The sequence below is a fragment of the Cicer arietinum genome, chromosome 5 (assembly GCF_000331145.2).
Source record: "Cicer arietinum cultivar CDC Frontier isolate Library 1 chromosome 5, Cicar.CDCFrontier_v2.0, whole genome shotgun sequence".
Lineage (NCBI taxonomy): Eukaryota > Viridiplantae > Streptophyta > Magnoliopsida > Fabales > Fabaceae > Cicer > Cicer arietinum.
This window is the reverse complement of record NC_021164.2, coordinates 23,553,150-23,578,207: the sequence shown is the minus strand read 5'-3', so window position 1 is coordinate 23,578,207 and position 25,058 is coordinate 23,553,150. Positions and strand designations below refer to the sequence as shown.

General features: G+C 33.5%; 2 protein-coding genes and 1 long non-coding RNA gene across 4 annotated transcripts in view; 2 read left to right on the top strand and 1 right to left on the bottom strand.

Annotated features, from left to right (window-relative positions):
- LOC101508141 (alpha-N-acetylglucosaminidase) overlaps window positions 1-19,004 on the top strand; it is a 31,030-nt gene extending 12,026 nt beyond the window's left edge. The window contains exons 5-19 of the mRNA XM_004499885.4: window positions 1,890-1,975; window positions 6,404-6,498; window positions 6,701-6,782; window positions 7,005-7,111; window positions 7,582-7,612; window positions 7,891-8,008; window positions 8,361-8,411; window positions 9,179-9,288; window positions 9,382-9,484; window positions 9,735-9,833; window positions 10,235-10,345; window positions 14,526-14,770; window positions 15,058-15,295; window positions 18,379-18,457; window positions 18,545-19,004. Of these exons, the coding sequence (XP_004499942.1) occupies window positions 1,890-1,975; window positions 6,404-6,498; window positions 6,701-6,782; window positions 7,005-7,111; window positions 7,582-7,612; window positions 7,891-8,008; window positions 8,361-8,411; window positions 9,179-9,288; window positions 9,382-9,484; window positions 9,735-9,833; window positions 10,235-10,345; window positions 14,526-14,770; window positions 15,058-15,295; window positions 18,379-18,457; window positions 18,545-18,780 (1,791 nt within the window). The 3' untranslated portion in view covers window positions 18,781-19,004. The remainder of the gene's footprint in view (window positions 1-1,889; window positions 1,976-6,403; window positions 6,499-6,700; window positions 6,783-7,004; window positions 7,112-7,581; window positions 7,613-7,890; window positions 8,009-8,360; window positions 8,412-9,178; window positions 9,289-9,381; window positions 9,485-9,734; window positions 9,834-10,234; window positions 10,346-14,525; window positions 14,771-15,057; window positions 15,296-18,378; window positions 18,458-18,544) is intronic.
- Window positions 15,326-17,919, bottom strand: LOC113786721 (uncharacterized). Of its 2 annotated transcripts, none has more exons than XR_003473005.2 (2): window positions 17,731-17,919; window positions 15,326-17,208 (listed from the first exon to the last, which is right to left on the bottom strand). It is a non-coding gene; the product is annotated as an uncharacterized lncRNA (long non-coding RNA). The 2 variants fall into 2 exon arrangements; XR_003473004.2 differs by lacking the exon at window positions 17,731-17,919 and adding an exon at window positions 17,309-17,688.
- A 740-nt stretch (window positions 19,005-19,744) lies between the features above and the next one.
- LOC101507820 (uncharacterized) lies at window positions 19,745-24,121 on the top strand. The gene is made up of 5 exons (XM_004499884.4): window positions 19,745-20,103; window positions 21,937-22,014; window positions 22,858-22,957; window positions 23,418-23,560; window positions 23,817-24,121. Exons 1-5 carry the CDS (start codon window positions 19,807-19,809, stop codon window positions 24,024-24,026), a joined length of 828 nt encoding a protein of 275 aa, XP_004499941.1. The 5' UTR covers window positions 19,745-19,806; the 3' UTR covers window positions 24,027-24,121.
- Window positions 24,122-25,058: the final 937 nt, after the last annotated feature.

Below are 25,058 nucleotides of genomic sequence, written 5' to 3'. Positions count from 1 at the left end.
TTCCTTCTAAATTTAAGAGTAACGAAGGCATCCAACACTTTGACCACATATACTTAAGGAAAAAAGTGCTTTAGAGAAGAGAACCTCAACACTGCCAAACATCGAAGGATCCAACAGGTTAGAGTCTTTCTAATTCTGTTGTACCCTTTCAAAATTCTGAAAGTTCTGATCATAATAATCTTGTCTTTGTTGAACATGTTCCCAATGATTTTGTCCCTTTAGAACCTACCTTTGATGATTCTAGTCCACCCATTGCTGTTAGAAAAGGGATAAGAGCATGTTTTGTTATGGTATTGATTACTTAGAAACTTTTGCTCCTGTTGCAAAACTTAACACCACTAGAGCTCTTTTATCTTTAGCCGTTAACTTGGATTGACCATTACAACAACTAGATGTAAAAATTGCATTTTTAAATGGAGATTTAGAGGAGGAAGTCTATATGGATTCACCCCCGGGGTTTGAATTTAAATTCAACCAAAGGTCTGCAAGTTTCAGAAGTCTCTTTATGGCTTGAAACAGTCACCTCGAACGTGGTTTAAAAGATTCACCCAATTTGTTAAGAGCAAGGATATTCTCAGTGTCAAAGCGATCACACCATGTTTGTGAAACATTCTTCTGAAGGTAAAATAGCTATATTGATCGTTTATATAGATGATATTGTTATCACTGGGAATTATTCTAATGAAATAAACAATTTGAAGGCTGCTTTGTTTGAAATTAAAGATCTTGGGTCTTTAAAATATTTTTTGGGAATGGAAGTTGCAAGATCTAAGAAAGGGATTGTTGTATCACAACAAAAATACATTTTAGATCTTCTAAAAGAAATCTGGATGATGGGTTTTTTAGGCCAGCTCATACTCCAATAGATCCTAATCAGAAAATTGATAGTGATGGCAGTGGTGGTCCAGTGGATACATCTCGGTATCAAAGATTAGTAGGAAGACTAATTTATCTACCTCATAGTCGTCCATATATAGCCTTTGCTGTTAGCTTAGTGAGTCAGTTTATGCATTCACCTCACGAAAAACATTTAGAGTCTACCGTATTCTAAGGTATCTCAAAAGTTTCCCCAGAAGGGGACTGTTTTTCCAAAAAACTGATCAACAAGACATTGAGGTATTAACTGACACAGATTGGGTAGGGTCCACCACTGATAGAAAGTCAACGTCTGGTTACTGCACATTTGTTTGGGGAAACTTAGTAGCTTGGAGGAGCAAGAAACAAAATGTAGTAGCTAGAACTAGTGCTGAAGCAGAATATAGGGCAATGGCCCAAGGTGTTTGTGAAATCCTATGGCTTCAAAGAATCTTAGAAAAGCTTAAACTTCCTATAAATCTTTCAATGAAGCTGTATTGCGACAAGGCAACAATTAGTATTTCTCAAAATCCTGTTCAACATGACCGAACCAAACATGTTGAAATTGATAGACATTTTATAAAAGAGAAAGTAGATGCAGGTCTGATTTGCATGTCTTTTGTCCATACTTCACACCAAGTTGCTGATATCCTTACCAAAGGTCTGTTCAGGCCCAATTTTGAATTTCTTGTAAGCAAGTTGGGCATGCTAGACATATATGCATGATTGTGTTTAATTGTTGATTTTCTATTTAAGTTTATTTGTATTTTGGGAAAGAATCAAATCACTCTGTTTTGATTTATTTTTCCTTTATTCTCTGCATTCATTAGATAGCTGACAACATTGTATATATGTGTTTGTACTGTTTCAGTTTCGATATAATAAGAAATTTTCCTTCTATCTTGTTTTAACCTAGCTGTACCCTAAAACACACATTGCTTCATTCTTATTGGTGTAACTTATTCTCATAAAAATATCTATTTAATATATTTTTCTCTTTCAATAGTGATTTGACTAGTATATTCTAACTGTAGGATTTTAATATTAGTTCAGAAGATTTGAACAGTTTCTTTGGTGGACCTGCTTTTCTTGCTTGGGCGCGCATGGGAAATTTACATGGGTAGGTAAAAGTAGTCATTCAAACCTGTCATTGATTTCATTATGTATAGATATCTAAAGAAATGGGATTGCAAAATTAAGTAATCTCGTGTTTCGTGTTTATTATTCATTCATATTTCATATTTTGAAAAAGGTGGGTGGTCCATGTTGAGCATTTTATGCAATGACAAAAGATTATGAGAATTATAATGCTTAAACCTTTGACAAATTAGCTTATAATTCAGAGTTGTTTGAAAATAAATCAGTGACGCGGTTAAGACCCTTGGCAAATTTTCTAAAGGACTGCAAATTAAGGTTAAATTGGGTAGAAGATTGGAAATTTAAGATTGGAAATTCACATCAATACATAGATGGAAAATGGGCACATCACAACAAGCCTCACATTGTTTCTCCTAAATTTTCAGCACTGAAACTCCTAAAGTTAAGAAAAAGTTCAGGCTTGTAATGTTTTGGGAAATGTCCTCCACTCCTCCCTAATCTCTTAATTAAAAGGCTAACTAAAAAAAATGGAATGAGAAAATTGAAAATAATTAGCGATTAAATTTTCCCTTCAAATTAGGCATGTGGAGAGGAGACTTGTAGATTATGTACAGAAGAGATCAAATGGAGGGTAGTCATATATGTGAATATGTTGTATTTCTTATTAATTTTGTATAGAATACAATATGGTATAAATAGTCTAGGAAGTACAAGTAAACCAAACAGCTATTTAAATCCTAATTAACTCAATTATTTACAATAACAGAAAGATATTATGTGGCTATTAATGGTAAGAGAATATTCCTATGATACAACTAATGAAAGCTGTACAACTACCCCTTAATGGATAGAATCGTAACCAACACTCCCCCTCAAGTTGGGTCACAGATGTCAATCATGCCTAACTTGAATCTTAAGTTTTCATAGGTGGCTCCAGGAAGTGCCTTGGTCAAGATATCAACAGTTTGGTGGCTTGAGGGTGTGTGCTGGAGAGAAATTAGCCCATTGTCAACTTTTTCCTTGATGAAGTGTCTATCAATTTTCACATGCTTTGTTCTGTCATGTTGCACAGGATTTTTAGCAATGCTTATGGTAGCTTTGTTATCGCACAACAGGCTTACTTCATAGTCAGTATAAACGTGAAGTTCTGCAAGCATCCTTTGTAGCCATATCCCCTCGTAAATCCGATGTGCCAGGGATCTAAGTTCAGCTTCTGCACTGCTTCTAGCAACCATAGATTGTTTCTTGCTTCTCTAGATCACTAAGTTGACCCATATAAAGGAGCAATACCCACCGGTTGACCTCCTATCAGTCACTGAACCTGCCCAATCTGCATCAGTGAATATTTCTATTTTCCTGCTTGTGTCCTTTGAATGCTTTAAGAACATTGTGTGTTCAGTTTGTCACTGAGTTAAGCCATGCATCCTAACCACTCGTGTGAGCCTATCAAATCAAGCTCGAGGTGATTGTTTGAGTCCGTATAGTGATCTTTTGAGTTTACATACCTTGCATGAATTTTTTTATGTTTCACGTCCAAATTTAGGAAAAGATTTTTTATATCTAACTGGTGAAGTGGTCAGTCCAAATTTATTGTCAGGGAAAGGAGTACACGGACGGAATTCAACTTTGCTACAAGTGCAAAGGTTTCTTCATAATCCACCTCATAGGACTGGGTGAATCCTTTTGCCAAGAGTCGAGCTTTGTACTTGTTTACACTCCCATTTGCATTGTATTTTATCGAGAATATCCACTTGCATCGAACTGTCTTCTTCTCCTCTGGTAGGTGGGAGAGCTGCCATGTGCCATTCTTTATTCTAGTGCCTTGATTTCTTCCATTACAGCAACCTTCCATTCTGGAACTAGGACAGCTTCATGAAAGTTTTGAGGAATTTCGATGCTGTCCACAGAGCTGATGAAGTTCCTGTACCCCTGCGATAATTTTTCACTAGAAACATGGTTTGCAATTGAGTGTTGGGTACAAGACCTTACTCCCTTTCTCACTGCAATAGGTAAGTCTAAGTCTTGGTCATTAGTGACATTATTAGATAAATTCGAGGAAGAGTTAATGCATAGTATGCTACCTTTGTGAGTAGGTTCATGATCTGAATTTTGAGCAGAGTCTTGGTTCTGATTTTGGAAGAGTGCATGCTTCTACTTCCTCAAGGGTTTGCTGCTTGTTCTTCTTCCTTATGTATACTTGCAGTTCTTTTCCTCCATTTGGTTTTCCTTTTGGACCAATTGTTGGTGGTCCATTTGTTGGCTTGGTAACCTCAAGAGTGGTTGTTTGCTGGTCCAGTTCTGGTTCAACAATTATTGGGACATATTTTGTGGTTTTAGTGATTTGGACAGGTTCAGGTGGGATTTAGACAAGTTCTGATGGGGTGGTTAAGACAGGTTCATGTGGGACAGATTCTGGTATTGTAATTTTCCAAGGTTGATGTTCATCAATTGTAACTTTCTCCCCCTAAATGCCAACTTTGGGATAAAAACCCTTGTCCTAAAAAAAGGTAACATTCACAGTGTGATAAATTCTTCTTTTTAGGTGGCAACATTTGTATCCTTCCGTGGTAGGAGAGTATCCTAAGAAGATACACTTGATGGCTTTCGGGTCCATCTTATTGAAGTTAGGCTTTTGGTCATGTACAAAGGCAATACATCCAAAAATCTTTGGTGGAATATTTGTGAGGAGTTTGGTCGAAGGATAAAGGGACAAGAGGGTTTGGTGTGGTGTATTTAGGTTGAGCGTTTTGGAGGGCGTTCTATTTGTTAGGTAGGATGAAGAGAGGAATGCATCTCCCCAAAAGTGGTTAGGTACATTCATGGACAGAATGAGGGCTCGAGTGACTTCCAATAGGTGCCTATTTTTCCTCTATGCTGTTCCATTATGTTGTGGAGAGTATGGGCATGATATTTGGTGTATAATGCCATTTTTGGTAAGGTAACTTCCAAGGGTATGGTGGAAGTACTCCCCTCCATTATCAGTTCTTAGTACTTGAATGTTGCTTTGAAATTTTGACCATTTTATGGAAGTTCTCAAATACACTCCCAACTTCTGAATTTTCTTTCATGAGGAACACCCAAGTGTCTCTTGTATTCTCGTCAATAAAGGTGACATACCATCTTGATCCAGTAACGTTGCTCACTCTTGAAGGTCCACACACATCACTATGAATGAGTGTGAAAGGTTTAGACGGCTTATAAGGTTGTATGGAATGATGGGATTTGGTGTGTTTCGCTAATTAGCACACTTCACATTTGAAAGAACCAAAGTCTTTATTAAATAAAGATGAAAACATTTTTTTCAAATACATAAAATTTAGGTGTCCTAGGCGATAATGCCATAACATTACATCATTATCATTCTTTGATGAATGCATAAAGGTAGTCTTGTAGGATCTCTTATTTTGGTCTTCAACTCTAAGGAAGTAAAGGCATGCGCTCTCGTCAGCATTGCCAATCATCTTTCCCGAATTCATATCTTGAAATTCACACAAATGTGGTAAGAACTTAGCAACACATCCTAAGTTTTTTGTTAATTTACAGATAGACAATAAACTGCTATCTAGTTTAGGAACATGTAAAACTGAATCAAGAGTAATATCTTTAGAGATAACCACTAAACCTTTACCAGCCACCTTGGAGGTGGTAACATCTGCTATCTGGACAAAAGATCCATCTTGACATGGAGGTATTTACTAAATACATTTATGTCCCTAGTCATGTGATCCGAGGCACCAGAATCAACAATCCAAGAGTTTGTTTTCTGGTGATTTACATGAAGGGCAACAGAAAAATTATCTTTTTGGGCAAGAGTAGCAATGGCAGAAGAGGTACTAGTAGTGTCTGTTGCATCAGTTTCTCCAGCATTTCTATTTGTTCTATGTTGAAAGGACTGACCTCTACAATGTTTCTGAACTTACTTTCATCAGCAGCAGCATATCCGCGTGCGTCCTTGAATCGTGGTTTTAGATCCGTGGGTTTTCCATGAAGCACCCAATTAAAACCTAATTAACTCAATTATTTACGATAAAAGAAAGATATTATGTGCTATTAATGGTAAGAGAATATTTCTATGGTAAAACTAATGAAAGCTGTACAGCTGTCCCTTAATGGACAGAATCGTAACTAACAATATCGCAAGACCTAGGAAAACTATAAGAGAAACTATTAGGAAATACCTAAAAATTAATGATTTGGAAAGAGATATGCTATACGATAGAACATTAAGGCTCGGTTGTTGTTGTAATTTGATACCTAAACTTCAGAGATTGGGCTCAGAATCCAACAAGTCAAAACACTTTTCATTCCTTATCCATCTTTGTTTACTGTTGAAGGTGGCATAGATACTATTAATTAATTTTTGTTTTTGCATTCTCTGGTTGTTTTGAATAAAAGGTAGCTGTTATCTTTTCAGGTGCTTTGGTTTCTAATGAGATCTACCTTTTCACAGATGGGGTGGGCCTTTATCTCAAAACTGGTTAGATCAACAATTGGTGTTACAGAAACAGATAATCTCTCGAATGCTGGAGCTAGGGATGACTCCAGGTATGCTCGCGCCACAAAACATGAAAACTTGTTTCATGAATTTCCTTTTGGCACCAACACATGTATCTATATATATGATCTGTCAATTTCTATAATGCATTCAGATTTACAAAGGGGAAAATGGTTTTACAGTCTCAAACTCCTGGATACATTTTTCTGAATTTAATGATCTGATTTAACATTGAATTTTTTTATATTCAAGTCTTACCATCCTTCTCTGGAAATGTTCCGGCTGCTTTGGCAAAGATATTTCCTTCGGCAAAAATAACTAGACTTGGTGACTGGTATTTCACTTCTCTTTTGTAAGATTGTTCATTTCTCAGGTAACTCATGTTTCAGTGTTAGTTTCTTTAGCATCCATTGCTTGAGTTTGTTTTCGTAGCATTGAAACAAGTGTATAATACTTTTTTTTTTTGGCATCCACAGCTTATGCTTTTTTTCCAGTTTAAAAGGTTCATCGTTCCATGTATTTATCAACGAAGTTGTTTCATTAATATTGCTTCCAGGAACACCGTTGATGCTGATCCTCGCTGGTGCTGCACATACCTTCTTGATCCCTCCGATCCTCTATTTGTTGAAATTGGGGAAGCTTTTATCCGGAAACAAATTAAAGGTGTGCCTAGTTTCTCTCTTCTTACTTTCTTTCTTTTTATGGACATATTTTTCTAAGATTGTTGAGCCTTCAATTGTGTTACCATTGAATGAAAAAGAGGTAGACAAGGAAAAGGTTATTAATGGAAATGTGTTGAGTAAGTCTGTTACGCGAGAGAAGGAATCTAATAAAAATTACAGGAGGTAACTTAGGTGAACTAACCTAATCTAGTAAAAAAGTCAGCAACCTTCATAATCCTAGTCAAGAATGCCCCAACCATTACTCATACAAGGACACAAGGGGGTACCCTAAATGCAGGATACACATTCATTTGCTTTTCTCAAATCTCTGAAAACTCAACCATTCTGTGCTCCTAACAGGACAAAACTTCTAGTCTTTGGGTGATGATGGCCATAATATTATTTTTTTCTTCCCTCTATTTCTTTCTCATTATCCATCTTAATTTTGACTTATTTTCTTAAATTTTACAGAATATGGGGATGTAACAGACATCTACAACTGGTACAATCACTTGTCCTCAACACTTAATATTATTATTTTCTTGGACTATTAGGTTGCCAGTTGATGATATACCATATCTATTTTTCATTTTTCCTTTGATTTGCATTTTCTCTTATATGATGATGTACATGTTCATTAATTAAATTTGGCATATTCGCTTGTTTATGAACTTTATTGACTTCAATCACGTGCTTACACTACTTTTAACAAGACTCGAGTTTGTTTCTATTCTTGATTACTCTCGGTTGTTGACATACATATTATATTGTTTACTGCAGTGACACATTTAATGAAAACTCCCCACCTACCAGTGATCCGGCTTATATATCAACTCTTGGAGCTGCGGTATATCAAGGCATCTCCAAGGGTGACAAAGATGCTGTGTGGTTAATGCAAGTATGCTAATTGACTATGGATCTTTCTATTTCCTTTTTTGATTCCTTATAATATCATGTATCCTATAAATACATATACTTATAACCATCTCATTTTTGGAAACAACTCTATCATGAATTTTATGTATCAACTATTTTTATAAGTTTAAGATATTAGGTGAATGATACATGAATGAATTAGGTAATAGAGAGGGAGAGAAAGGAATACTCAGAATGATAAAATTATATTGGTATTGATGTGAAGGATTTGTTTGATGTTTTTTAAAGACAACAAAAATTAATATTTATTCATGAATATTTTGGTGCCATTTGTATAATGATGTTTAGCTGACAAATATAAATGAAATATGCAGGGATGGCTCTTCTACTCTGATTCATCATTTTGGAAGCCACCTCAAATGAAAGTATGAAATACTGATACATAACCATATTTCTTCTGTCTTCTTGAATATTTGTGTTTTTTCTTTTTTCTTCTTGGTATCCGGAGACACTAGTTAGATCATAATACCTCAAATAGATGCTTTCAATTTTGTCAAAATTCACACAAAAACAACAAAAAAACATTTTCCAACTAGCTGGAGAGCTACATGGATCAAACGACACCATAATATTCTGTCATTTACTATGCCTATAGATAAACCATTTAATTCTACATTTTTGTTGATAGTTTGGCTCAAGGTAGTCAAAATTGCAAGTTAACTCGTACAGTTGGAGTTGATCTTACAAGTTTGCATGCCTCTGTTTTCTATCTTCTCCATTTATTGTCGTTGTTCCAGACACGGAGTTCTACTTCTCTGGTTTTCATAGCAGCAGAACAGGGAAGCTATGAAGGTGTTGCTTCTTGTATGATAAGGGCAAGGAGATGCAGTTAGCTATTGAGGTGTGGTTTGTATGTTGGGTAGTGAGTGTGAGAATGTTGTTTACGATGTGTGTATAAATGGCAGTGAATGGTGCTTTATGCGAGGATGCAGAAAATTGAAATTAAAATTTAGTAATTATTCTTTTGCTGTTAAATTTCTTGTTATTTCTCTCTTCGTTTTATCTAAAACCCATATATTCAGCAAGATCTTTATGACTAATGGTCCCCTCAGGCTCCTCTCTTGGTTCATTAGCTAGCAACAAGAATTAAAGAATAAAACATTTTTTTGACTATGTGTGATACTATTGGCAGGCACTTTTACAGTCTGTTCCATCTGGGAAGATGATTGTTCTTGATCTATTTGCTGATGTAAAACCAATATGGCAAACTTCTTTTCAGTTTTATGGTACTCCTTATATATGGTAATTAGCTCTTTAATAGCTTATTTTACTACTTTCTCTGAAGATATACAATATTCTAAAGAATCATACTTTCTCAATCTTACTTTTCTGCAGGTGCATGCTACATAATTTTGGTGGTAATATTGAAATGTACGGTGTTTTGGATGCAATTGCTTCAGGGCCTGTTGATGCTCGTGTCAGTGCAAACTCGACAATGGTACAGCTAATGTTTAGCCAACAATAGTTTGCAAGTTTCTATAGGTTTGAAGCTTGAATAACATGAGAAATGCTGTTAAACCCTATGTATTAATGTGTATATAATATGGTTAATCATTATCTATTCTTCATTTTGTTTCATCATTTTCTCTTTCAGAAATACGGCTGGAAAAGTATTTAGCAGTTGCGTTTCCTGATTTTTAGTTTATACATTCTGATTTTTAAGGTTATCTTACTAATGTATTATGCAGGTAGGTGTTGGTATGTGCATGGAAGGAATAGAGCACAATCCTATTGTTTATGAGCTAATGTCTGAAATGGCATTTCGTGATGAGAAAGTTAAAATCCAGGTAATGTTGTTCATATGCTCTCTACATGTTCATATGTTGAAATTTGTATTTACTAGCTTTTTTTCCACATTCTTATCCGTTACGTAATACACGCTATAGATATGCTATGGTACTAAGAAAAGAAAAATGGAAATATGGGTGTTAGAAAGGATATAGCTTCAAGGTAGTCAGTTTGGATAAACTTCTCTAAAACTTGAAGCACTTGTCAAAAAAGAAACATTAGAATAATCTTGCAATAACTATGAGTTTTTTAAGCATTAGCTTCAAATATAACTGGACATTAGTTGCTTGTGTCTCAACCTTGTGAGAAAGTCTCTCTTTTAATTCTTGAAAATTATTTTTAAGCATTTGATATAAAGACTTTTCTTAAGTGAAGAATCATAAATTTATTTTTCTTGCAGGAATGGCTCAAGAGCTATTCCCATAGACGATATGGTAAAGCCACTCATCAAGTTGACGCTGCCTGGGAGATACTTTATCATACAATATACAACTGTACTGATGGAATTGCTGTATGTATTTATTTTATGCACTGATTTCTGTTTAAGATTATTACTTCATAATATCTTTTGATTGTATTTTCAAATATTTAAAAGCATCTTACATGATTTCTAGATTTTTTGTATTTTTTTCATTTAATTAGGATTAGTCTTTATATTTTATTTGTGGGCTTGGGCTTATACTAGTTGTAGTACTAGACATCTATATTGCTAAGACCATGCCATTAGCATTGTGTGATAATAAGTCTGCCATTAGAATTGCACTTGACCCAAATCATCAGGAGAAAACGAAGCCTATAGAGATAAAATGGCACTTCATCAAGGAGAAATTGGATATTGGTCTTATAACTACAACTTACATCCTTTTTGGACTTCAGTTAGCATATTTACTCACCAAGGGATTTCCAACAAAATTGTATAATATGATAGAAATGATGGACATTCATTCACTGAGTTTTTTAGTTATTATTCTCTCTACCGAATTCTTTTTTTTCGATAAAACTCTACTGAGTTTTTAGGATATTGCGGATAGGTGATTATTTACTCGCTTGATGATGATACTGATTACATAAGAACTATAAATAGTACAAATAATTTAATTATGTATAATTAAAATAAAGTTGGAAATTAGGAAACTGATTCCCTATAGATGCTATCCTAAATGGAAATAAAAATAAAACTGAAATCTTAATTAATACATACTAACAACAATATAAATCAGAATCCTATGATTCCGATTTTTGATCTCATAATCAACACTCCCCCTCAATCTAGGTGGTAGATATCTATCATGTCCATATTGGATCGGATATTTTCATGTATTTCTTGAGAGAGCTTTAGTTAGGACGTATGTTATTTGATAGCACAATGGACATGATCAATACTTATAGTACCATTATCAATCTTCTCCTTTATGAAATGCCGATCAATTTCCACATGTTTTGTTCTATCACGGTGAACTGGGTTCTTTGCGATGCTGATGACAACTTTGTTGTCACAATGTAACCTCACAGTGTAATTGGTTGAAACTCTGATTTCATCGAGTATCTTCTTTAGCCATATTTCTTCACGCCCTGTGCCATGACTCTGAATTCAGCTTCTGCACTGCTTCTAGCTACCACAAACTGCCTTACTTCTCCAAGTGACCATTTTTCCTCACACAAAAGAGCAATAACCGGTAGTTGACTTTCTTTCTGACGTATATCCAGCCCAATCTGAGTCGGTGTATACTTCATAACCCCAATCTGAGTCGGTGTATACTTCATAACCCCATGAACTTCAGTAGGACTTGTCATGTAGCGACTTTCCATGCTCACGGCAAATCCAATATCAGGCCGAGTATGAGTTAGGTAGATTAATTTCCTAACTAAACTTTGGTACCTATCTTTGTCAGGTAGAGGACCTTCTTCGAAGTTGTTTCTGCTTACTGAATCCATATGAGTATTGGTAGCCTTACACCCAAGCATTTTGGTTTGTTGGAGTAAGTCTAGGGTGTATTTTATTCGAGAAACATATATTTCCTCTTTTGTATGAGCTACTTTGATCCCGAAAAAATACTTAAGTTGCCCCAAGTCTTTGATTTCAAACTCCTTAGCCAAGAGTTCTTTCAAGTGTTTGATTTGCTCATGATCATCACCTGTGATAACGATATCATCAGCATACACAACGAATAAAGTTACCTTGCCTTCAAAGGAGTGTTTGACAAACATAGTGTGATCTGATTGGCCTTGTATGAATCCATCTTCTTTGACAACCCAAGTTAGTCTATCAAACCATGCTCTTGGGGATTGCTTGAGACCGTACAAGGATTTTCGGAGCTTGCACACCTTGTTTAAGGTGCTGGATGATTCAAGTCCCGGAGGAATTTGCATGTATACTTCCTCTTCTAACTCACCATGTCTGAAAACATTCTTAATATCTAGTTGGTGTAGTGGCCAATCAAAGTTTGCAGCCATGGATAGTATGACTGATACTAAGTTAAGTTTGGCCACAGAGCAAATGTCTTTTCATAGTCTATCCCATACGATTGGGTGAATCCTTTTGCTACTAATCGAGCCTTGTATCGGTTTATGCACCCATCAGTATTTTACTTGACAGAGAATATCCACTTACATCTAATTTGCTTTTTTTCTTCTGGTAGAACAGTAATTTCCCAAGTGTTATTTTTATCAATGCATGAACCTCTTCAGCTACAGCTGCTGCCCACTCAGGTTGTTGAAGGGCTTCTTGAACATTTCTTGGAATATATAACCGAGTGCTGCTACAAATGCCCGATATTTTTGTGATAGTTTCCCATACGACACAAATCTTTCAATTGGGTGTTGAGTACAAGTTCTTTTTCCTTTTCTTAGTGCAATAGGAACATCACTTTTAGTTGAATTCGTATGGATAGGTTCTGAGTTAGGAAGAGTATTACCCAATCCATTTTCTAGAGCCTGGTTAGATTCATGGCTTTGCACTGGAGCAGTTTTTGACTCTACCACCAGATTGTTTTTCTTCCTCCAGTGTAAACTTTTCAGTCAACTTCTTGTGTAGTACTTTCTACTAGTGCAGTTTCAAGGAAAGGTTCAGATTGCTTGGTTGAATTTTCTGGTTCTGTTGGTGTAGAATTTACTGGTTCAACTGATTCAATAGGTGCAGGATTTTCTGTTTCTGCTGCTGCAGTTTGTTCGACTATCTCAAAACCCAAAAATTGGAACTCTGTTGTTTGATTAAGGTATTCTCCCCCTAAATCCCTTCTTTGGGGTAATAAGGTTGATTTTTAAAGGTCACATCCATAGTGTGGTAAATCATATAAGGAGGATTTATATGGTTTAGGTGAGTATGTGTTTCGGGTATGCTTGGACAACTGACGTACTTCACATTGAAAATTCCTTAGGTTTTTGCTGAATAATCAGGGAAACAATTTCTCTAAGTACATGAGATTTGGGTGACCTAATTGATAGTGCCACAACATTACAGACTCCTCACTATTTGGAGAAATCACTGCACTAGAATTGGCTTTGAGTTCTTTAGAGAAATCTTCAACTTGCAAGTAGTAAAGTCCAGCACACTCTTTAGCAATACCAATTGTCTTACCCGACTCTAAAATTTGAAATTCACACAGATTGAGAAAAAAATTTAGCGACACATCTCAAGTCTTTGGTTAGTTTGCTAATAGACAGCAAGTTGCAATCAAGTTTGGGCACATACAGTACAAAATCCAGAGAAATATTGTCAAATATTGTTATATCTCCATGATTTTGGTTTTCCTTTGCTAGTGTGCAAAACATGTAGAAGATTACCTTTTTGAACTAGCATAGCTGTACCACATTTTTCAGAACTAAGAACAATTTGCCAGAGCATTTTTTGCAGAGCCTCTATTTGTTCTTTGCTGAATGGAGATAAATCCTGTTTCTCTTCCATTTCTTGTGGGTTGTGTGTTGCATTGCCTTTGTTGTCCCTGTTGCAGAGTGGTTTTGACCTCTCCCATTGAAGGTAGTTTTGGTCATTCAACTTGTGGCAAGATTTATGCCAGTCTCTGTGGGTGTGACTTCTGTTTTGTCTTCTGATACCATGTGGATAAGTGATTGTTTATTCACTTGATGGTATCCTAAATCAGACTCTGATTATAAATAGTACAAGTAATTTAATTATTTACTACTAAAATAAAGCTGGAAATCAGGAAATTGAATTCCCTATAAATGGTATCCTAAATGGAAATAAATATAAAACTAAAATCATAATTAATACATACTAATAACTATACAAATCAGAATCCTATGATTCTGATTTTTGATCTTATAATCAACAGATAGCCTTTACTAGAATTTATGTACCTTATTCTATATATTATAATCTTTGTCTTCGAGTATAAAGAACAATAATAACTACAAACTTTGTAAACATTGAAAATAAGAAATACTATTCAGTTTTTTCGCCATCCTTCGAGTATAAAGAACAATAATAACTCATAACAATTTATTTTCATGATAATTAGTCATGGTTTATAACTTTGTGTAAGTATCATGATTTCGGATTTCCTTTCGAATTTTTCCATCTGCTGTAAATCTCTTATAAATTTTCTTTTACAAAGTTAAGGTAGCTCATTTCATGTATATACTACTGGAATGAGTACATGTTACATTTCATTTTGTTGACATCAGCATCTGACCTGGATACTGATTGGGACAAATTTGTCAATTTATGGCAGGATCATAACCATGATTATATTGTAATGCTTCCTGATTGGGATCCATCCACAAATGTTGAATCTGACATATCAAGCTATGAAAAGAAAATTTACTTCTTGCCCCCTGGAAATAAAAGATCCTTACTCCAGCCAACACCGGCTGATATGCCACAGACTCATTTGTGGTATCCTCCTGAAGATGTGATCAAGGCATTACAACTATTCCTAGCCGGCGGAAAGAATCTCACCGGAAGTCTCACATATAGGTAATCTATTCAACTTAGTATATGCTAAATTTTATTGTATTTTAATCATCCCAGTGTGATGTTAATGGAGCAAAGTTAAACATCATTAGGAAACACCTAAGTCCCACTTTGAGAAGAAATAAGGCTTAAACATAGTTTATAAAGAGAGCCACCCCTCACCTTAGAAATTGGGTTTGTAAAGTGAGTTAGAGCCAATAGAAAAACCTAATATGGTATTAAAGCTATCGATTGGACAACACACAAAGAGAATATGTGAGATAATAATAGAAATGTTATGTTTTTGACAGGTATGACCTGGTTGACTTGACACGGCAAGTATTATCGAAACTTGCAAACCAAGTATACATCAACGCTGTTTCTTCATTTCAGAAGAAGAATATCGATGGCTTGCACTTGAACAGCCATAAGTTCCTTGAACTGATAAAAGATATTGATTTATTGCTTGCTGCTGATGATAATTTCCTTCTTGGAACTTGGCTTGAGAGTGCCAAGAAACTGGCAGTGAATCCACCTGAGCTGAAGCAGGTGAGGACAAATTGTTTTCGTAACAGATACTTGAAACTGAATGCATTTCTCATCTCATTATTTGATGTTACTGTACAAATATACATTTACAAGCTCTACATAAAAGGAAATCCCCAAAACTTAGGACTAAAAAATCTGAGCTATGAATCTAAATCAAATCACCGAAGAAATGGGAAAATAAATCAACACTGTTAATGAGGAATTGATTTCCGTCTTTATTTTAAATAATTTAATGAATAGGTTAGATAAATTAGGCAATGGAATATTTTCCATTATGAGTTGTAATTATCTGTAATTACTCATACTATTATTTATAGATGGTATCAATCTGGTTGATCAAATCGTGTCGTCTTTGTTGCAATTGTAATTATTTTCTCGTTCTTGTTTTGGCTCTTGTTGACCTTTGAGGTTGTGATTCATGGTTGAGTTCCAATTTTGTTCTCACTCTACTTGATCCTGGTTCTGTACTCTCGCTGTTGCTCAATTGTTGTTCTGGATTCTCATTGCTGTGTAAACCCGATTATTTCGTTCTCGCTGCTGCTCCTTGATCATGATTCTGTGTTTCGTTCTTGTGATTTTTGCTTCCATGATTTCTTGGTTGTGATTCTGCTTCTGTGATTTTGGGATTTCGATTCTGGTCGCAAGTCAACAGTTTTGTTGGTGTTGTTGGATGACACACTTGTGGGCTTTTTTTCCCGTAGATGACCAGTTTTGAAGTTTTTCGTTCTCTTTGGCAAGTTTGTTGGTCAACACCTTGTGAAGGATTGTTTTCAGTCAAAGCAATTCCATAGCTTATCTTTCTGCCATCATGACAACTTCAGATAAAAATAATTTCTGTGTCTGCCTCACTGGCAAAGAGTTACGCCCCGCTTGGAAATTTTAGTTCAAGATGTATGTCCGAGGGAAAGGACTATGGAGTCACTTAGATGAAGTTTCTAAGGCATCAGAGAAATTGTTTTATATAAGTGGGAAGTCAAAGATGCTCAAATTATTTCTTGGATTCTCACCACTATTGGTTTCCAGATGATCAATAATTTGTGTTTTTTTAGGACGGCTCAAGAAATGTGGAATTATTTGATACGTATATAAAACCAAAATAATACAGCCAAACATTTTCGATTGGAGTTGGAGATAGCCAATTACAAAAAAGTTAATTTGTATATTCAACAGTATTATTTTAGATTTTTAAATTTATGGATCGAACACTCTATCATATTATATGTTGTTATTCCTACAACTTGACCCTCGGCTATTCAACTGTATAAGAGCACATGTTGCATATCAATTTCTCGTGATATTGGACAGGTCCGATGCACCGTTTATTGGTGTCATAGACTTATTGGACAGCCGAGAGTGAAGTTTTGAGAACAACAACATATAATATTGCAGTGTTAGGTCCACAAATTTAAAAAATCAGACTAATACTCTTCAACGGAAAAATTACCTTGTTTGTAATTGGCTATCTCCAACTCTAATGGTTGTATTATCTTGGTTGTAAACGCGCATTTCACATTTCTTGAGCTGTGAAGAAAGAGCACATATTATTGATCATATGGAGATCAGTAGTACTGAGAATACAAGAGATAATTTGAGTATCTTTGACTTTTCCACGTATCTAAAGCAACTTTCTCTGCCGGTGCCTTAGAAACTTCATCTAGGCGAATCCATAAATTGAAATTCCCAAAAGGCATAATTGTTACCTGGGAAACGAACACAAAGGTTGTCTTTCACACTGTAAACATGTTAGTATAGCAAGCAGCAACAAATACCAAATAGTAAGCAAGTACACGTGCAGCAAAGAGAATAAATACCCATGCAACAAATAGAAAGCAGCAAGAAACCAAAAAAGAACAAGGATACTGCGATCAGATCCACGACCAGTCACAAAGTGAGAAGCCAATAAACCACAAGCCCTACAGCCAATAGCACGCAAGTCAGAACCACAACCTGTGCAGAAAATAGCAAGCAACAACAAAGAAAGAGAGAAGCAAGGCCAAGCACGACGATAGGTACCACGACGATTAGAACTAGAAATGCGAATCAGAACCACAAATTCCCAAAACAGAAAAATGAAATTGCAAACTACAAAGTCACAACAGAAAATTGAAAACTCGACCAGAACCACTGTGAGTAGCAACGAGGAAAAGTGAACGCAATCGCAAAGTACGTTGCTAGGTGAAGAAAACACGATTTCAGCCAAGGAATCACAGGTTTGATCGTAAACCTACAAATACCATGTCAGCAAAATTGGTTTTTGCGCTTTTTGTCATTCTATTATTCCACTATAAATAATAGTCTCAGCATTTACGTCCATTTACAATTCTTTAGTACAAATATTATGTTGCCTTATTTGTTTAGCCTAATAAGGAAGGTAGAAATTTACAATTAAGGAAACAAATCATTCCATGATAACACAGAAGAATGATGAGCCTTACCAGAAGTGAAGCAGAGAAGAGGAATGGAAGTAGTTTTTTAGCACAAAGAAGCTTCATAGGACCTAACTCACTAAACGTTAGTTCTGGAGGAAGGTGTTTTAGCCACGAAAGTTCGCATGTTATCCATAGCACAATATTCAATCTCTATATTTGACCTTGAAACAACCATTGCTTCTTGCTTTTTCTAGATATTAGATTCCTTTGAGTAAGAACATAGTAGTCCGAAGTAGACCTCCTATCGGTAGCAATCTCCAGGACGATCTACATTTGCCTATCTAACAATCATTGTCACCCGTCTACATAAACCAACTGTTTTCCATGTGACACTATGATTTTTACAACAACATTTCAATGACTTTCACTAGGAGAGTTAACGAACTGACTTCACAAGCATAGAAAATATATCTCGTTTGGTTATGGTGAGATAATAATTTCCTCATTTCAAGTATAATAAGACATGACAATGCATATCAAAATCATGGCTACATTAACATATAAGATGCCTAATACTTTCACTAACTAGAAAAATCCCATTTTGTTTTTTTATCTTTCATTGATTGTACATGAATCAAGTAATTCTCATCTTGTTACTGGTTAGATAACATTCTAGTATATAAATTGGTTGGCTTACCTTTTTTTTCTCCTCAGTATGAATGGAATGCAAGGACACAAGTGACTATGTGGTATGATACAAATGAAACTACTCAGAGCAAGCTCCACGATTACGGTAAAACACATCATTGAACTTTGTTACGCCTGTTTCATTCTTGATTTTAGTTTTGACGATTTCTTTTTACTCATGGTTTCTGATTAGCAAACAAATTTTGGAGTGGGATACTGGAAAATTACTATCTCCCACGAGCTTCAACCTATTTTAGTCATTTATCAGAAAGCTTGAGACAGAATGAGAAGTTCAAGTTGATTGAGTGGCGAAAACAATGGATTTCAATTTCGAACAAATGGCAGGAAGGTAATGAGCTATATCCAGTCAAGGCCAAAGGAGACGCCCTAACAATCGCGCAATCTCTCTATGAAAAGTATTTTGCATAAAAATAGTAAAGTTGTAGATTTTCAATGCACATAACTATTGACATTATTCCATATCTTTGATACACAAGTAATTCCAAGCTCCTTCATATGTTAAAGCACTGATTGTTATGTTCCTGTAACATTTGCAATTATGCTGCCAATGGTTGGTTGTGGTAATGACATTATCTGACGGATTGAAATTTCAGTTAAAAGTATACTCAAGAAATTATATGCATTCATTATAAGGATTGTTTGTGGTAAATGTTAAAAAATATTGCCTGAATTTTATTTATTTGATTCCATTCCTCTTCTCTTTTTGGAGCATCATCCATTTTTTTTCCGCTTCATTTGGAGCTTCATCTTTGTTCAAAAATGATGCTGTCACTTGTGATCTCTTCCAAATTTTATTTCATTAGACCCATGACAACTACAAGTACAACCTTAATTAACTTCCACTGTGCCACAAAAAACAAGATGTTATAAGTTAAAAGAGTTTTTTGTTATAAAAAATATTATTATTATTATTATTATTATTATTATTTTACATTGAGAAATAAATTTCTAATAAATCAACTCCTTAAATGTATTTTTTGACAAAGATTTGCAATTTGTTTCGAAACATAAATATCAACTGTCTTATGAGTATCATTAGGATGCTAATAGGATGAACATTAGATATGACAGAGCACTAAAATCATGTAAAATAATATCGACTTGATATTTCAAAATTCTTGTTTGAAAAAGTTTGAAATGCACTAAAATAAAAACAAAATCAATCAAAAGATACATTGAACACGTAGGAAAAGTCATGTATTTGCACAAACACATGTTTGGAAAAAAAAAAGAATAAAACCAAAAGCAAATAAATAACAGATATTTTCATTATCAAAAACAAAACGTTTGATATTTTCATGCCGCCAACATTTGTCCTCATTAGCCACATGTGTGGTTATAATCACATTAGATATTACCATCAAACAGATGATCTTATTATTATAGTAAAAAAAAGCATAGTCTATAGTTTAACTATAACACAATTTCAATTCAATGGCTATCTCTTGTTACACCTTCATCACTCCTTCTACACCCTCTCTTTCTCTTCACATCCATAGTTCAACACATCTTCCCCATAGAGTTTCTTATACAAATGCTTCTTTAAGTTCTTCATCTTCCTCCAATGATTCCAAAGCACCATCATCATCACTGAGTGTGCCTTCTTCAACTACATCAACTCCTTATGTTGAATCTAGGCCACCTGAGCCTGCCTTTAACTATGCATATGCCAACTCCAATGGCAACCCACTTGTTAGGATGGTTCGAAATATCGAGTCTACCATCGAAAGGGTATTTTTGTCATTTAACTTTTTTATTTATAATTTATATGATGATATGAATATATAGAAAATATATATTTTTTGATTTATGCAAATATATCAATTTTCATTTTTTTCAGTTTCATAAAAGTGTTTGTTTCATTTTAGTATAGAAAATGATATATTGTTCTAGTTCCATTAATATTTGTTAGTGTTTAAATTAGTCGTTGAATGGTCTACATATCATGTACTACATTCCATATGGCCTACATAACTGTATAGACCAGACTCGAGACAATGAAGACAAAAAGTAAAATTTCCTGTTTTAAAGACCACGAAAGGATTAAAATCAAATAATTTTTTTATAGTGACTATATTTCTGCTAGGAAGAAATTATATTTATTTTAGGCTTAATTACAATTTTAGTCTTTCTATTGTTACTGATTCATGAAATTGGTCATTTTATTTTAAAAGTCGACAGTTTATGTCTTGTCTTTTGATTTTTTAACTAAAAAATGATGATGTGATAGATTTTAAATAATGTGACATATAATACAATAATGTAATATGATCAACACCCATGAAATTAGAATAAAACGCACTAAAAATTTAGCTTTTAATTTCATTTTTTTTTATATTTTTAATTTAATTAATGACATATGAATAATAAATGCATCTAGATGGTTCTATATCAAAGATTTGTATGTCACGTTATTAAAAATATGTCAATTCCATACTTTTTTAATTAAAAAATTAGAGGGAGAGATTAAAACCGTCGACTTTTAAAATAGAGGGGTCATTTCCGTAAATTGGTAATAACAGAGGAATTAAAACTGCCATTAAGCTGTTCCTTTATTATCATTAGGTTTGATTGCAGTTTTGGTCCTTCTATTTTAACTAATTCACGGAATTGGTTCCCCTATTTTAAAAGTCGACATTATTAGTCTCTCCCTTAGATTTTTGAACTAAAAAGATGATGATTTGATATATTTTAAATGATGTGTTATATGATTTCATGATATAGAACTCATCTAGATGCATCAATTATTCATGTCATTAATTAAATTATAAAAATAAAAAAATTGAAGTCGAAAGTTAAGCTTTTATAGGGTTTTATTGCAATTAATCATTCTATATCATTGTATAATATGTCACATTATTTAAAACATATTATATCGCCGTTTCATAGTTAAAAACTCAGCATGAGGACCAAACTATATGATTTTAAAATAAAGAGACCGAATTCGTGAATTGATCAAAATAAAAGAACTAAAACTGTAATTAAACATTATAATAATAACGGTAACTTTTTATTTTAGTAACTTGTACTTTTTTTATGTGTAAATTTATTTCATCAACGGACAAAAAAAAACTTGTGGTCTTTATTTTACTAATACCAAAGTTATAAAAAAGAAAATGAAGGGTCCCTGATATTGTGGACGATGTGGTCTCATTGAGTTATATAATATATATTCTATTGGACATAAAATTTCAAATTTAAAAAAAAGGTAATATCAAAATAATAATATAGGAATAGATTTAATTTGGAAGTGGTTAAAGAATTGAAAAATGTATGTGAAGGATTGCTTGCTATGTGAAAATCTTTAAGCAGAATGAGTTAATTATCAGAACAGAACAGAAACCTTTGTAATTTGACAAGAATAAAGAAATAAATTTACGCTGATGCCAAAATAAGCTTTACTGTGATCAAAGTATTTTGGAACATGAGAAACTTACATATGTTTTTATCATATGAATTAATTTATTTCATTTTCAATATTTTATACAAAGTGATGTACATTATTAATTAGTATTCATTCCATTTTCTAATTAAAATATTTTTGGTTGTGTTGATCTTGATCAGGTCATTTTCGACTTCCGTTTCTTTGCACTCCTTGCTGTTGGAGGTTCCTTGGCTGGCTCACTCCTCTGCTTTCTAAATGTATGTATTGTATCAATCGAGTTCTTCTGACATAAGCATTTGTTATACTGTTCAGAAGACTTATGCAAACTGTTTATGAAATGTCTATAAATTGTTTTTATGATGGTCTTATCTCTATAAGCTTTCCAAGATAGTTTATGAAAATAGTTTTACTTTATTTTATCTTTTGTTATAGAAATAACTTATCCATAAACATTTATATGAAAAGTATTGATGTTATAAACACTTAATTAAGTGGTTTATCGGAATAGATATATTTTGTTGTTCTATACTCTATAGTAGGTAGTTTTATCTTGCATTTACATGCGAATGGATTCTTTCATGTTGAAATTTCACGTGATCTTGTCACATGAAAATTTTGTAGTCACGTGAGAATAATAATTTTAAAGATACAAATTTTCATGTGACAAGGTCAAGTAAAGTTTTAACATGAGAGAATTGATAATTCATTTTCCCCTTTAACATAGTTAATGATTCTGTTTGGATTTAATTAAGTGTTATAGTATAAATTCATTTCATATAAATCATAAATTAAAGATTATTTTTGTAACAAAAGATAAAAAAGTTAAACTGGAACATGTTATAAACTATTTAAGTAAGGTTTCTAAAAAATTATTAAAAAAAACTCAAATAAACCAATCCAAATAATCTAAACCAATCCAAATAATCCCTAGCAGTACCCGTGACTTATTAATATTGGGGAAACTATGAAGTGATTTCTCTAATTTTCTGTTATTGAATTCCCTCAATGATAATTCTACCTTTGCTTCGGATGGTTTTCTGATAAGTGTTGATGAAACAATATAGCTAATGTCATATTAATAATATCTTAAATTATTTTAGGGTTGTGTGTATATTGTTGACGCATACAAAGTCTATTGGTCCAGCTGTGTCAAAGGAGTTCACACTGGAAAGATGGTTCTGAGGCTAGTTGAAGCAATTGGTAACTTATCATTTATACTATATACTCTAACTAATTAGACCAAGAAAATATTAAAGAAAAATTAAATCAAAAATAGGAAAGTTAATTATTATAATTTTTTTTTTAATGTTATCAAATGTCTGTTATGCTGAGATAATATTATTTTCCATCATTATCAGAAAGAACACTCTAAATCATCTATAACATGCAAATAGCATTTCTTTTCATGTTTACATTTGAAAGTTTTAGGATCCATCTACTCTATGAAAACATTTTCATTTCTAGATAGCATTTCATCTTCTCTAAATCAAAATGATTCATGAGAGTCTCACGTCTTCTTATTAGTAAGTTAAAATGACTGCATATTTTAGAATAGAAAACGAAAACAAAAAATATTTTCACATAGTAAATAGGTCAACTTTACTTCCATTTAGTTTCTTTGGAAGTTTTAAGTTAAAATGAATGAAACTTGCTTCTGCAGATGTTTATCTTGCTGGTACTGTTATGTTGATTTTTGGTATGGGCTTATATGGATTGTTCATCAGCAACACACCTCCCGATGTATCGCCTGCCGTCGATCGTGCTCTTAAAGGATCATCTCTCTTTGGAATGTTCGCTTTGAAGGTAATCATAGAAAATATTTCTGATATATTTTAAAGTTGTAAATAGAGTACAGACACTAATTCGTTCATATAGATTATTCTAAACCTAACGAATTTGATTAATGGATCGGATACAATTATTACATATAATGAAGATCCTCCAGTTATGAAAAACTCTTATCGGTTACTCTATTTCATAACTCTTTATAGATATTTAATTTTATCGATCTAACAGTTGTATTATCTTAACGAACTTGTATATGATGTCTCCTTTTCAGGAGAGGCCTAAGTGGATGAAAATAAGCTCACTTGATGAATTGAAGACAAAAGTTGGACACGTTATTGTAATGATTCTTCTTGTAAAAATGTTTGAGAGGAGCAAAATGGTTGTCATTGCCACAGGATTGGATTTACTTAGTTATTCAGTTTGTATTTTCTTATCATCTGCTTCTTTGTATATCCTTCATAATCTGCATAAGCAAGATTAAAATGTAGTAAGCATTGTCAAATTCTCAATTCATATTTGTAAGTGAACACTCATATGATCAAGAATATTATTACCATTGAAATCTTCTATTCATTATCCACCTGATGTCACTAGTATACAAATTCGAAATTTTGCAGTAGACTATACATATTTTCTTTTTTTTTCTTTTTCTTATGTACACACCCCACTAAAATACTATAATTCTATGGTGGAACACCTTCATAGGTAGTCTATTGTGAATCGGTTGCTTAAAAAGTCATTTGAAATTCTAATGACGATCAATGATATTTCTTGAAAGTATAAATTAACGGTTATCTTGTCTTAATGACTGTGACGAAAGTCTCATTGATGTTTGTTCAACGAGTTGAATTGTGAGGAAAACATTCATTTTTTTTTAATCAAATTAACAATGATTGAGTCACTATTTCAACTCTAAAGATTAGAAGGACTGTTAACTGATATTTTCTAAAAGTGTTGTTGGTCATAGAATTTCGTGTGACTTTCAAACACTAGTCTAAGATACACCATAGCATCAGCCAATAATTGAAATATCTAAACTTTTTTAATTTTAAAATATTATTTAAAGATATTAATAGCAAATAATTGAAAGAAGTGGACCTCAATTAAATCACATGCACATTATTATTCTTGAACGACTGTGTGGTTGTGCCAGGTCTTTGTTTTTGGCCCTTGCACTAATATCAATTATCAAATTAACTTTTTCAATATCAGTTTTCATAATTTGCTTTGGATTTATGAGTTTTAATCATCAAGAAATAATTTATAAAATCAAATTAGAAAACTGTTGCAAGCATATTTTTCTTAGAAAATTCTCTCTTGCTTTTTCATTTAAGTTTGAAACTCTAAAATTCTCTTTTCCATTACATGTAAGACGACTTTGACAGAAAATTCATATTTTAATTTCTTACCTAAAGTTTAAAATTTTATACAATATATGTTATTTTGAAGAGTTGATTTTATAGAAGTTCACGATCGATCTTCTTTGTTCTAAAGGTGTATACGGTGACATGAT